Raw genomic sequence first — 13995 nt, 5'->3', positions numbered from 1 at the left:
TCCTGCCCTTCACCTCTCCCAATTTTCCTGAATCCATTGGAAAGTTTGGTGCCCAGATGAGACACAGCACTCAAGGTTGGGGCCTAACCGAAGCAGAATCAAGTTGAATGGTCACTTCCTGGAATTCAGAAATGATTCTTCTGCTCACACAGCCTACAAAGGTGTTGCCTTCTTTGCAGCTACATGACACAACTGGCTCATGTAGCTAAATGTTTTCTCTCTCCCCCCCCCCACACCATTTCTTTCTCTCTCTCTGGGTGATTCTTACCTTCACAAGATCTCTCGTCAGACGAAAGTTTGAATCCCATTGTACAGCTACAATAATATGACCCAGCAGTATTTTCACACTTATGAGCACAGAGCCGACCAGGGTATCGGCGACATTCATTAATATCTGGGGAGATGAATAAGCCATGGTTAACTTTTTTGTGCCTAGGTAGCAAAATTGGGTATCCTCAAAAACAATTTAACCATCTCATCTGAACCATGGTGTTACCGTGACTTAACTCCCACTTAAATGCAACGTACACTCTTCGAAGGGAAGCAAGATATCAGCCCCACCAATACGAAAATAACATGGGATAATTCCGAAGAGAGGCTTTTGGAGGCAGGAGGTGGCTATGAAAGAGCAAAAAATAGGACTCCTTGCCTATTTTCCAGAACATTCTCATAGGGACACTCATAATAAGATGCCGTCTCCAGAGAGATACACATAGCCTGATTCCCACCATGTCCGAAGAAAAAAACTAACCCTGCCCAGATGGCCCAACATCTTGAAACGCAACCAAATACCTATTTACACCTATTTCTGCCCAGCTGGTTTTCCCCCTTCCGATCTGTGCTATGATGAAGCTCACAGGTGACGACCCCTTGCGCTCTTACCTGTGCAGGTTCTGCTGAACCCATCAAAGTAGTAGCCCAGCCGGCACTGGCAACGGTAGCTCCCAGGGGAGTTGATGCAGGTGTGACCCTCCCCGCAAGGTTGGGGGGACCCCGAACATTCATCTACGTCTTGGGGAAGGGAAAAGAAAGGTTTGAAAAAAGTCACGGGAGAGGAAGGTCATCAAGCAATGCACACCCATTTAGAGGAGGAGGAGGAGGAGGAGGAGGATGGTGACGACCACGATAGAAAGAAAAGCAGAACCGGGAGGGACGGCGGGAAGCCAAGCCTGCGGCTGATTCTGCCTGCGTGGCCTTCATAGTTTTCCTTCTTTCCAGCCCAGTGCGGGGCCAGAAAGAAAGTTCATGTAGTGACTGTCTGAAGTTACAACAGCCTTGAAAAAAGTGACTCACGATCATTTTTAACATGGCCACTGTGGCGTCCCCACGGTCACAGGATCAGAATTTAGACGCCTGGCAACTGGCTCATATTTATGACGGTTGCCATGTCCAGGGATCATGTGATCCCCTTTTGCAACCTTCTGACAAGAAAAGTCAATCGGGAAGCGAGATTCACTTAACAACCGTGTTACTCACTGAACAACTGAGTGACTCACTTAACAACTGTGACAAGAAAGGTGGTAAAATGGAGCAAAGTTTACTTAACAACTGTCTTGCTTAGCAACAGAAATCTGAGGCTGAATTATGGATGTAGGTTCAAGGACTCCCTGTAGGCATTTTTAATTTAATTTTAATTTAGATGTTAAATGGATAACTCCTTTTCCTTGAGACTGGCTTTTTTGTTGCTTATTCCAGGAGAAAAACGCCCGCCAGCAGCCTTAAGAGCGGATCAGCTCTTCACAGGATAGTCCCGTAGCCTTCGCTCTCTCCCTGGCCCAACAAAAGGCTGGGAAGGAAGCGAGGCGGCAGGCAAGCCTCCTCTCTATCCATCATTCTTCAGAACTGAACTAACGAATGGGGTCCTTTTTCTTCTCTCTCTCTCTCTTTTTTTTTTTGAGTGGCAGAAGTCGCCAAAAGAAAGATCAAGTAAAAAAAAAAACAGCTGGATTTGGTTGGGGGTTACAGAGAAATATCCCCCTCCCCCAACGCATCCTGATGCGAGGAGAAACTGGCAGCGGTGTGGAATGTTGGCAACTGCTCCATTCTAGCCCCCCCCTCCCCTCCCAATCACGTGACCCACAGAAACCACCGTTAAGGGGCGGGAAAGAATTCACGGATCCAGTTTTGCAAACTTTCCTCCGTTATTTTTCTTGAATTTCCAAATAAATAGTTATCTGTTACCAACTCATATAAACTGCTATCCACTCATCCTGCTGTAACTGTGGTTTATCGCCCTGCTGCTCTGTTGTTTAGTGCAGGGGTCTTCAAACTTGGCCCTTTTATGACTTGTGGACTTCAACTCCCAGAATTCCTCAGCCAGTGTGCCTGGCTGAGGAATTCTGGGAGTTGAAGTCCACAAGTCATAAAAGGGCCAAGTTTGAAGACCCCTGGTTTAGTGAATGTGGATCCCAAGGGCAGGCAGGTCCCTCCCCGCCCTGGAAACCCTCAAAGGAATTCACCCTTGGAAAACATTACACGGAGAAACCCTCAGACTGCAATGCAAACAACTGAACATTTAAACAAAAAAACATTAAAAGCTCCCGCTCTTAAATTTAGAAGCCGTTTATCTATATTGAGTACAAGAACCTGCCAGGTAGAACCAGGCAAAGGGGCAGCCGGCCTCTTCGGATGACCACCTTGTATAGTTAAAAAGAAGGGCGGGAAACTGCCGTCTCCCAGAAACTGCAGCCTCAGCTAAAAGTCGGGTCACGTTTGAGCGGTCCACTTCTTCTGTTCCCCATATCCCTTAATCAGTGAATGGGCAGCTACAGAAATGAGTGGCAGACACGATATTTGCAGAATGAAAACCCCAATTTATTCCTTGCAGAATGAAAAAACTCTAAAAATCCCTGAAACTGATCAGCAATCGGAAGAAAGCCACCTTAGAGGTACTAGGAGGAGCCCAGAAGCGTTTTTTAAAGAGTAACACATTTACGAACATTTGTAAATTTACAAAGCCCTATGTCCTAAAATAATTGTTTTAGTCTTGAAAGGTGCTCTTTCTGATTTGTAGATCTCTTTTTTAATACTCAGAATTGAATTTAGGGATCATCATCCCAGTGCCACTATTTACGTAAAAGAGAGGGAAAATATTTAGCTTTTAAATTAATACTCCTATCTTTTATTCCAGCAGAGTGATTAAACTGGTTGTAGGATGAGTAAAAATGAAGCAGAATTCTAAATAGATGTAAATAGTAATTGTTATGTATTAGGCTTCATTGGAACACCTAAAGCTTGTATAAGAGTCACCACCAGGAGGCATTGAACTGTAACTGTTTTGGCGGGAAGCATTTTCGGCGGGAAACAGAGGTTCAATCCGATTGGTTGGTTGAGTACCTGGCCAGGTACTGGCCAGGTATATATAAAAGTGCAGTTAGCCCCTATTCCCCAGTACAGTCACTTCCACCAAATAAAGAGCTGTTATGTTGTACTCATTGTCTCGGCGTCCTTCTGCTCTCCAGAACCCACTACACAACAGTAATACCTAAAGTGCTCACCATACAGTGCATTACCATCAGTAATGAAGAATTCAGTTCAGTCCAACAGAGAAGTCAATTTAAAGTATGAATATTGAGCATTGATTTGTTTTCACTTAGAAAGCAACAGGGGTCAAGACAAAGAACTCCTGGTCCCTTTTCCAGGAAAATCATGCAGCTCCATCAAAGGTATGAAAAAAGGAGCTTCACCAAAAATAGTCAATACTGTATATTATTAAGACAGCTGTTTGAATTTTGGCCATGGAATGTGATACAATGTGAATAGAAAAAGAGACAGGTGGGTTAAAATCACATACCATATTGCAAGTTTAGGAAAATTTCTGCTGACACGGTCAACAGTCACTTGTCTGTGAACTCAGAAGCTCAAGTTGAAGCCAGCAGGCCTCCTCTTGAGCAGAGAGCACTCAGGGCTTTGGAGAGAGGCCATAAGAAGTAGGAACGTTTCTACAATTAAGCTTTTTGTGGTCAGAATTTTCCTGGATTTCCTTCTGAAAAATTCAGATATTTCATTTTGCCTGCTTGGGAAAGCTAAACTTGCGAGTCCACAACTCAAGCATTACACCACTTCCTGGATTCTTAAAAAAAAATCTTGGAGGTTTTAGAACGTTTCTGTCTTGAGATGAAACATTTGGAGAAGCGATCAAAAGCTCACCAGAGAAACAGAAGGAAAAAGTGACTAACGGGAAAATATTACAGCTTCAAGGAATGTAAAGTTAAGAATTTCATTGTGCAACACATAATTCATATGAGACTCCATAATGAAATTACAGTTGTTCAGAGTCCATTCTTTTTCTATGTTTTCATCATAAAGGATTAAAAAAAACACCATTATTCACTGGGCACAAAATACTGAAGAAATGAGTGGTTGCCACCGTAAGATTTAAGCATGTCAATGAATTTAGGTAGCCAATCATGGTGTGAACTATTTGAACCCAGAGCAGGCAAAGTCGCTTCTGATCCGGCACAGATCCAAAATGCCTATGCCCATTTTGGATGAAAACTGCAGATTTCTAACAACTGGTGCATTATGCTGGGTTTTTATTTAATTATTTAATAAATTTATTTGACCGCCCATCTCACAGAACGTGACTCTGGGTGGGATGTACCAACAGCCTGATAACTCTTAAAAAAAACAACCTTAAAATATACGTAAGAGCAGGATTGCAAGAGAACATCCATCTAAACACAACAGAACAATTATGTAGGATCTCCATGGGATCCGAAGGCTGCTAGAAATGGCATCTTTTTTAGGGCCTTCTGAAAGGCCAATAGAGATGGGGCTGGCCTTACTTTGGGCTGTGGGAGGGAAATGACGTCCCAGAGGGCAGGAGCCCGGGCAGGGAAGGACCCCCACCCTGCGGCAGACAGGAGCTCAAGGCGGCTTACCTTAGTCTGATGAGGATATACAACTAAGCATCACCGGCACAATGGTGGTACCCTCAGCCCGTGGTGATGGGGGATATCCCCCGGCAGTTTCAGGCAGAGGCTACATAGGTAAGGGAGACTCCTGAACCCAGGAGCATAGGAGGGGCCACTGGCTAGACCTCTCATTCCCAGCCAAAACCCACCGGCACCTGCCCGTGGAAAGAAGAGAACCAGCGCAACACTATGCCACTCGCCCCCAACCCACAGAGCCAATCCAGAAGAATGCCACGGTGGGTGATACTGAAGAAGACCAAGAAGTCAAGGAAATCAAGGAAAGATGCTTTATCCCTGTTTCGCTCCCACAGCTGCCAATGCCCAGGCCTGATTCAAAGGAGTCCAAATTTCATCAAGAGACGTCCGAAGTTGCTGCACAGCCCTCTTCTCCACGGTCTCCCTGTCAGACACCAGACAGCCGGACCCACGCGTGCAGAGTTCAAGCTAACTATGTTCTGCATATAACACAGGAATCTCCCTGGTCTAGCAGCCTACTCTTGGGAACAATTAGCTAAGGCTCCAAGGGCACTTTTGCAGTTGCGTAGTTATTCCAGGCTAACCCCCTGCGTGATTCCTGGAGTGCAGAACCAGGACAGGACAGTGGGGCCACCTTCTCCACGAGTGACTTGTCCCAGGTCTCCCCTCGTATTTTCCCATACCTCTCACCACCACGATCTTCTATCTGCAATCCCTCAAGGCTCCTACACACACACACACACACACACACACACACACACACACAGTTTTTGGTTCCCAAAACAGGGGATCGATCCACATCTCACCACAAACAACCATCTCAAGAGCAGACATTGGCTCCCTTGGGCACTTCCGCACAAGCTCTCAACATCATAGGGAGACCCAAAATCTGCCCTCCTCCCCAAATATTCAGCAATGTCTCCCCCACCCACCAGCCACTCTCATCAGGCTGGCCAGGGGTTAACACCTTCCACAGCAATATTACAATCTCTCTTAAAGCTCTCAGCCGGGATGCAATGAAGTCCAAGACACAGCTATACCAACCATCACCAAAACATCCTGTAGGTAGTGGCTTTTGTACACAAGGTGAATTAACAAAAAATGGTCATGCTATGAAGGAGGCAAAGTATCTTCCATAGGAAGAGAGTCTGCAGTGGTCCGTAAGTGTCCACTTTCCTCTGCTGCTACTCTCTCCCAATGTATCCAACCACCTCCCCAACCGAGAAGTGACAAACTGGTCCTCCAGGTTCTGGGAAGCCCAATTTGGAAGCCGTGGAAAATAATACGTTGTGCCTCCCATCCCTGATGTAAGCTGAGCAGCTGTCGCACCACTAATGCCATCATTGCTGCCGTTGCCCGCGATTTGGGCAAAAAGGCAAGCAAGCGAAAGGGGCCTGCTGCCACCGCCCGGACCCCCAGTGATGATAGCCAGCACCCGCTGCCAGCTTCACCTGACCATCAGCCGGGGCCACATCCAGACAGCGATTCTCCTCCTCCTCCTCCCCACCTTCCTCCCCTTCCACAGGGGGCTGGGCCCAACTTCTGCCAGCAATAGAAATGTGTGGGGAAAACGGCCCCATTGCGGCAAAAAGCCTGAGAAGAGCAAAGCAAGCTCAGCCCAGGGCAGAATAACAGAACAAGTTAAAAGGAGCTGGGAAGTGCACAAGCCGACCAACCGACATATTTCTCAACTCAAAAGCACACAAAACCCTTTGCAACTTATAAGATGCTTTCTGTCCCCTACAAATCCTTCCATTCATTTGAATCCCATGATGCACAACCTCCTCCCTCACCACCATCTTGCCACCCATATAGCTGGTTGGTTTACTGAAGGTGCCCTCCGTGCCCCTGCCCAGGCCTTCCTCTCAGCAAAGCGGAGGAGGTAGAATTGAAGGGCGTCAAGGGAGGAGCAAGAGAGGGAGAGAGAAGCAGGACATCGGAGTGGGTGGGGGGGAGGGGGGATGAAAGATGGTCCTCTCGGCACTGACCGACACATCTGGTCTTCTCCTCGTTCAGGTGGTAGCCTCTTCCACAGTTTGGGACATTCCTCTGGCAAGCAAAGGAGCCATCGGTGTTGATACAGGCCTGCCCAGCAGGACAAGGAGCAGCAAGAGTCAAACATTCATTAATATCTGCAAAAACACAGCCACGGCATTAAAAGGGAAGGGTGAGACCAAAGAAAGAAAGAAAAAATCCTCAACCGCTGCTGAAAACATGGCTTGTAAAAGCAAAACACCTTCAATGGGGATAGCTCACAAACATAGTCACAACTATGATAAAAAAACCTCAAAATAGTTCCGGTTCAAAAAAACATCATCCAGAGGGCGGCTACGGCACACATCTCATCTGTGCTAGACCCGCCATCTGGAGATTTTTGACCATAGTTTGAGGACGTCCCTGGTACTGGAAGCAGCCGAGCAGGTCGGCTGCATGTCTTACCGATACAGTTGCCGAGAGCATCTTGTATAAAGCCGATCTTACACTGTTGTTTGGGCCGGCAACGGAATGATCCTGGCGTATTCTGACAGATAAAATCGGGGAGGCAGTTATGAATACCAGTCTCACATTCGTCAATATCTGGCACATCACAAAAGAAAGAATGAGTTAGCGTGAGGTTTCCCAGAGCCATCTTGTCATGACCGAGATAAAAGCAGTTGTTGAGTTGACAGATTAAGCCTGAATCTAGACTACATCAGTTGCGTTGACAGGTACAAGAAGAGCACCTTACACTCCTTAATTTGAGAAGAGTTAGGAACTAGACTCAATTCCAATGTCAGAACTAGATAAAAGTAATCCCCTCCCTTCTCCAGAACTGTACATCCTCAGGTTTTCTACATCTGAAAGTATAATACCCAGGAGTTGGGGGGAAGCCGGAGGGCGTGGGGAATCTGTAGATTTCTGAGGTGTTCATTTACCTTAGTTCCTGACTTGGAACCTATCTGGAAGTGAATTCTAGTGAAATGTTACTTCAGTAGTGTAAACAAATCATTTGAAGTAAGTGAAATTTGTAAATTTATTAAGAGTTATGGATTATTGAGATACAACTGAAATGTATTTCTACAACATTGCAAAGATAAATCTGTATGTTATGATAGAACAGACTATTGATGCATGGTTTTTCATATACACTCTTCAAATTTACTGTTACGATTTGATGGATTTGAATTGGCCTAGAATTGACACCTGGATATAGTCTGTCACTGTCTTGGACTTAAAACAAAAAGGGGAACCTGCATCACTGTTCAACAACAGTCCTACTTCAGAAAACCATGGAAGAAATTACAACTCTATTATAAAATATCACTTTAAATTAATCCATATCTTGCTTTTCGAATGAAATTAAATATTTAATTGGAAGCAAAGGTATTATTTCTAGAAAAAATAACAGTTGGGATGCTGCTATTGCAGAGGTTGTTATTATTATATGTATTTAATCATCCTGCTGAAAGTCTACTCTTTCAGCTGCCTACTCTGCGCCTCATCCAACGTCCTTCGGAAGACCAAAGGCCTGGTACCTAAGCAGCTTCCCAACAACTCTCCCCACTGCTTCAGGTCAGAGGTGCACTGTTTGTGGTCTTCCCAATGTTGTTGAACCACAGCTCTAAGTATCCATTAGCCGTGCTGGTGGCAGCAAATTGTAGCTACTGTAACTCCTGCCAGGGCAGGGCACACGGCTCCCACGCTCAGCTGAAGTGCTCCAAGAGCCGGTTCAGGTGCTCTGAGTCACCAGCCAGGACATTTCCACGTCTTCCTTTTCTAGCACGAGGGTCTCTTGGCTTTATGAAGGGGGAGGAAGACCACGGGCTCTGTTTCCTCCAGAGGGAAGGCAAAGGTGGGCCTTACCAGAAAAACTGGCAAGCCTTTACCACCCAGGGATGTTCAAGCAACATGGAGAAGAGCAGAGAAAGGAGCTCGTATAGGGCTTAAAGCAATTCGCTGAAATTTGGCTGGAATGGGACCAGGGCTGGAAGATGTACATTTCCTGCAAAACTGCCCAGCTCCAATGAGGCTCTGCCTCTCCCCCGATACCCACACTGCCGAATCTTTGCCACAGATTAATGGCTCTTTGCAGCACTAAAGGAGCCAGTTTGCAAACACAAATGCTTCGGTCCCTCAGGAACCACCCCAAAGCACCTGTGGGAGGAACACCCCCCCCCCCAACAATCAAGATGGCGGTTGTGACTTTTTTAATCTCCCCTGCAGATATAACCCTCCAGGAAGATGATTTGCAGACAAGCATCTACTTTAACGTTAATCACTGCAAACCTCAGCTTACATTGGGCAAACATTGTACAAACCTAACACTGGTGGCAGTCCAAAAAGCAAAGATAGTTTACTATCTGTAACGGTTCTGGGCAGTTGTGAATTGTGAGTTATAGGTGCTCCATCAATGGAGGTTTACAAAAATAGACTAGACAACCATTTGACCAGGATGGTATAAGTTCTCCTGCCTTGAGCAGGGGTTGGACTAGAAGACCTCAGAGGTCCCTTCCAGCCCTATGATTCTATGTTCTACGTTCTAAAATGTACCTTTGCAGAGATTGTGCTCTGTCAGCTCATAGCCCGTCCCACAACTCGTCTCCCGCTGGCAACGGAAAGAGCCCACAGTGTTGACACAGGTCTGCCCGATGCTGCAGGCATTGGCTGAAGTGATGCACTCATTGATGTCTAGAAACAATACAACCATTTTTGTTGTAGTGTATGATTTTCTATGCAGGTAGTCCTCAACTTAACAACCACAACTGGGATCAGAATTTTGGTTACTAAAGCAAGGCAGTTGAGCCAGTCACGCCTGATTTTACAGCCTTTTTTTGTCACGGTTATTAAGCGAATCATTGCAATTATTAAGTGACTCACATGTTTGTTAAGTGAGTCTGATTTTGCCTGTTGGAAGCAGCTGGGAAAGTTGTCAATGGGGATTGCGTGATCCTGGGACGCTGCAATCTTCCTAAATAGCTGCCAGTTGCCAAGCATCCAAATTCTGATTCCATGATGCTGGGGGGGTGGGATGCTGCAACAGTCGTAAGTGCGAGGACTGGTCATAAGTCACCCTATTCAGTGTAATTGTAACTTTGAATGATTGCAAGTCAAGGACTTAAGCTTAAAAACATTGGTTGACACTGATCGACATTTATGAGTAGGTTCTCAAGGTAATAAACACTTCTGAAATCATTGTTACATGAGAAACAGGTTGAAAAAGTTGAAGAAAATTTGACAAAAGATCAGATATTCTCTGTTTAAAGGAATAATCAAGAAAGTTGGATTAAACCAGAGCAGTGTTTTTTTAATGATTCTGTTCCACTATTTCTTCAATATTAGAGTAACTCGTCCCGCAGCGAATTGTCCCATGGCAAAGTGACCAAGGTGATTTGGCCACAGTGATTTGGCCATGGCGAGTTGGATGTGGCGAGTTGTCATAGACCCCTTGGGAGCCAGAACTACTCACCCCAAAAATAGCTGATTACCTCAATAGAAGAGAATATTTGTGGCTCAGAGTTGAACTACAACTCTACAGGGTCCTTCGTGCTCTGAGTTGGTCATTTTCTTGCAGATGTTTCATTACAAACATCATCAGTGCTCTGATGAAGTTACCTAGTATGATAATGAAAGATCTGCAAGAAAACAACCAAGCTCAGAGAGCACCGAGGACCCCACATCCTTTACGTTCTTTAGAATAAGAAGGATAAGATGCTTAAAATGCCAAAGAAGGAAGAAGAAATGAAGGAACAGAACGAATTCTTTGCGCTGACCCTCACCACACTAAGTATCAACAGAAGGGAAAGAAAGAAGAATGGGACCTCCAAGGTAAACAGGTATAAAACATGATCTTCTATAGCTTGCTGACAACTTGAAACCAAGCCAACTGTTTAGTCTTGGCACATCCATCCAAAATTTATAAACAAACTCAAATGTGAAATCACTTATCTTGTAAAAAATTTATCTCTCAGATCAGCTGCAGTACTGCTGAAAAAGAGCATCAGTTTCTAAAAAGAAACCAAAGGATGAGCCAGGAAATTACAGCCTGGTTAGTTCAATGTCTCTTTTGAGTAAAACAGTAGAAACTACAGATCTTTTTGCTAAAGAAGCCAGACATCTGCAAAGATAATTCTTGCCTCCCTGGCTTTTAAAGTTGACTGAAAGTATCAACAAGAATACGGAGTCAAACACGAAGCCTTTTTACTTGGCCTTCTAAACAGCCTTTGACAAATGAATGCCTCAGCAAAGTCAGCCATCAGGGTGAACAAGAGGAAAAGTCTGCCATGGATTAAAGGTAAAGGTAAAGGTTCCCCCGCACACGCGTGCTAGTCGTTTCCGACTCTAGGGTCCGGTGCTCGTTTCAAAGCCGAAGAGCCAGCGCTTGTCCGAGGACGTCTCCATGGTCATGTGGCCGGCATGATTAGACGCCAAAGGCGCACGGAGCGCTGTTACCTTCCCACCGTATTGGTCCCTATTTTTCTACTTGCATTTTTACGTGCTTTCGAACTGCTAGGTTGGCAGAAGCTGGGATGAGTAACAGGCGCTCACTGTGCTACGCAGCACTCGGGATTCGACCCGCCAAACTGCCGACCATCTGATTGACAAGCTCAGCATGCTAACCCACTGAGCCACCGCGTGCCTTGCCATGGATTAGTAACTGGTTAAAAAACAGAAAGCAGAGAGCAAAAAAGAAGGATGTAAATAATGGTGTTTTTGAAAGTTCTGCCTTAAAAACTGGAGCTTTACAAGCAATCAGAGGCAATCTGGAATTAAACAATGAAACCAGATAAGAATGAAATTCTTCCCTTTTCTGAACAATAATCCAGAAAGTTGTATTAAACTGAGACATTTTCTAACAATACCAAGTCCCTTAGAATGGCAAACACAAGTCACAAGGTTGAAGTACTGCAAAATTATTTTCCCAAACTGGAGAAAAGACAAGAAAACAAAAGCTGCAGTTTAACATTATCCAATATAAACTATAAACTAGATGCAGTGGCAGTTGACACTGAAGACTTTAAGAAAGTTATAATAAGTAGAATTGTCTTTAGAAATCTTTATGCAACTACAATTAATTGCAGTAATTGAACCAGAAAAAGACATTATAGAGTTGGGAAACTTATGAAAAATAATAAAAAGGTAATAGTCAAAGCAAAATGTTCAAGATTTTTAGGTCAAAAGGAAAGAGATGAGAAAGAAGAGATGTGACAATATGAAATTATTTATTGTATACAGAAAGCGGAAACGAAGGTTATCTTCCTTTATAACCCCTAGAAACAAGATCCTCCTATGAAGCTGAATAGGAGCAAATTCAAAATATTTATTCACTCAATAAATAGCTAAACAGTGGATACTGCACTACACATTTTATTGCCTTTGAAAGGGCATTAAACAATTTAATGGTGCATAAAGCTGTCCCAACAGTTGCTGTGTATATTTCTTCCAATACCAGGGTATCTCTCCAGAGGAAAACAGAACACGGAGGGATGGAATTAACTGATGAGCCAGTCGGGGTTTCTCCACAGCTTGTGATCACCACACAACAGAACGATCTGATCTGGACGACAGATAGGTCATAAAAAGTCTTCCTTGAGTTGAACCAGACCTCAGACATACTCATGTAGTTTTGTAGCCTCTTTCCGGGTGTTTTTCCAACTTCCTCAGCTGGAAATTATGTGTCAGGTCTATGTACTTTCCTTGTGACACAGAAGAAGATTGTCGTCAGCTTCTCTGGGAATGTTTGTTCAAGCTTATAAATCTATTTCCTGGTATTCCCCTATCTCACGTCAAACCTGCTTAGATTTTCAAAACCAGCCAAAACACAAGGAGGGCTAATTAGTTTAAAATATCAAAAAAATAAGGAAATCATTTCATTACCTTCACAAGTGAAGCCATCTGGCTGAAGCTGGTAACCCATGAAGCAAGAGCAGAGAACGCTAGTTCCTGTGTCCCTACACTGCTGGGTACAAGGTCCTCCACCTAAAACCCAAGAATTACAGCAGAATAAATTCATTTCTCCAAAGATTGACGTATTTTCCATTAGAGAAAACTTTCCCAGCCGTAACGATACACTACTGCAGAGGACTTGCAGAAAGGACATTAAAAACTCACGCAATCCACTTCACCAAGTAGTGAAGACCACTCAGAACTGGCAGTACCCATCCAATGACAGCAAAAGTATCCAGTGACCAGGTGGGATTAATTCTGTAAATCCTGCAGGGGCTGCCAAGATATTCCTCAATACATTTCCAGGTTCTAATTTTAACCTACAAAGTCCTTTAAAACCTATGAAGTACCTTCAGGATTGTTACCTCCAACCAGGTTTCATCCATCTAAAGCAGGGGTGTCAAGCTCGCCACGTCACATGACGTGTCACGACGTATCGTGACTTTTCCCCCCTGGCTAGAACTGAGGTGGGCGCGGCTTCCGTGTGACACATGCAGCTCGCAGACACCCCTGATCTAAAGGGATCCTCCCAGGAGAAGTTCTGGACATGAGGGGAGCTGAAGTTGGAGGCATTGTTTCTACATGATGGTGTTGCCACTCTGAAAAGACCTCCACTTATAGATTACAGCCTTCCAAAAGTTGGTTTAACTTTCTTATTCTGGAAGGATTTAGTTCTCTTGTACATGAATGTAACACTGAATGAGAACACTGAATAAAATTCACACTGTAAACTCTACAAGTTTATCTAACGCCAATTGCTCTGTTCTCTCTGATGGTCCCTTGCCACAATATGAACTAGCTTACTATTGTATTGTGGGGTCTTGGGGATGTGAACCAGACCGATTTAATGCAACAGGTTTATTTGCAGAATAACAGAACTGAACTCAACCGACAGACTGAGCTGGTTTCCCGCTCAAATACAAGCTTCAGTTTCCCTCCAAAACAGTTGGAGACACATTTAAATCAAACACATTAACTGTTAATATCAGTACATAACACTTACCTCTGCAACGGTCATTCAGGTAATGATCCTCAAGGTTAATTTCCACTGGAGAAAGCAAGCCAGCATTGAGGAGAGAGAGAGAGATAGGCTGTTAGTTATACTGACATCTTGCTGGAGATATTGGCGGGTTCATTCACAGTCAAAACAACAATATAGGAAATTGGGAGGTTTCCCTTT

At 44.4% G+C, this 13995-nt stretch overlaps 1 protein-coding gene across 1 annotated transcript in view; it reads right to left on the bottom strand.

Annotated features, from left to right (window-relative positions):
* Positions 1-13995, bottom strand: part of FBLN1 (fibulin 1) — a gene marked incomplete at its 5' end in the record, with an annotated part of 47376 nt that overhangs the window by 17906 nt on the left and 15475 nt on the right. Inside the window, 7 exons of the mRNA XM_083365203.1 lie at positions 269-394; positions 883-1011; positions 6881-7024; positions 7332-7469; positions 9423-9560; positions 12747-12848; positions 13819-13863. Of these exons, the coding sequence (XP_083221329.1) occupies positions 269-394; positions 883-1011; positions 6881-7024; positions 7332-7469; positions 9423-9560; positions 12747-12848; positions 13819-13863 (822 nt within the window). The remainder of the gene's footprint in view (positions 1-268; positions 395-882; positions 1012-6880; positions 7025-7331; positions 7470-9422; positions 9561-12746; positions 12849-13818; positions 13864-13995) is intronic.

Source organism: Vipera ursinii, assembly GCF_947247035.1.
Source record: "Vipera ursinii genome assembly, chromosome: 6".
NCBI lineage: Eukaryota > Metazoa > Chordata > Lepidosauria > Squamata > Viperidae > Vipera > Vipera ursinii.
This window is presented reverse-complemented; position numbering and strand designations above follow the sequence as displayed.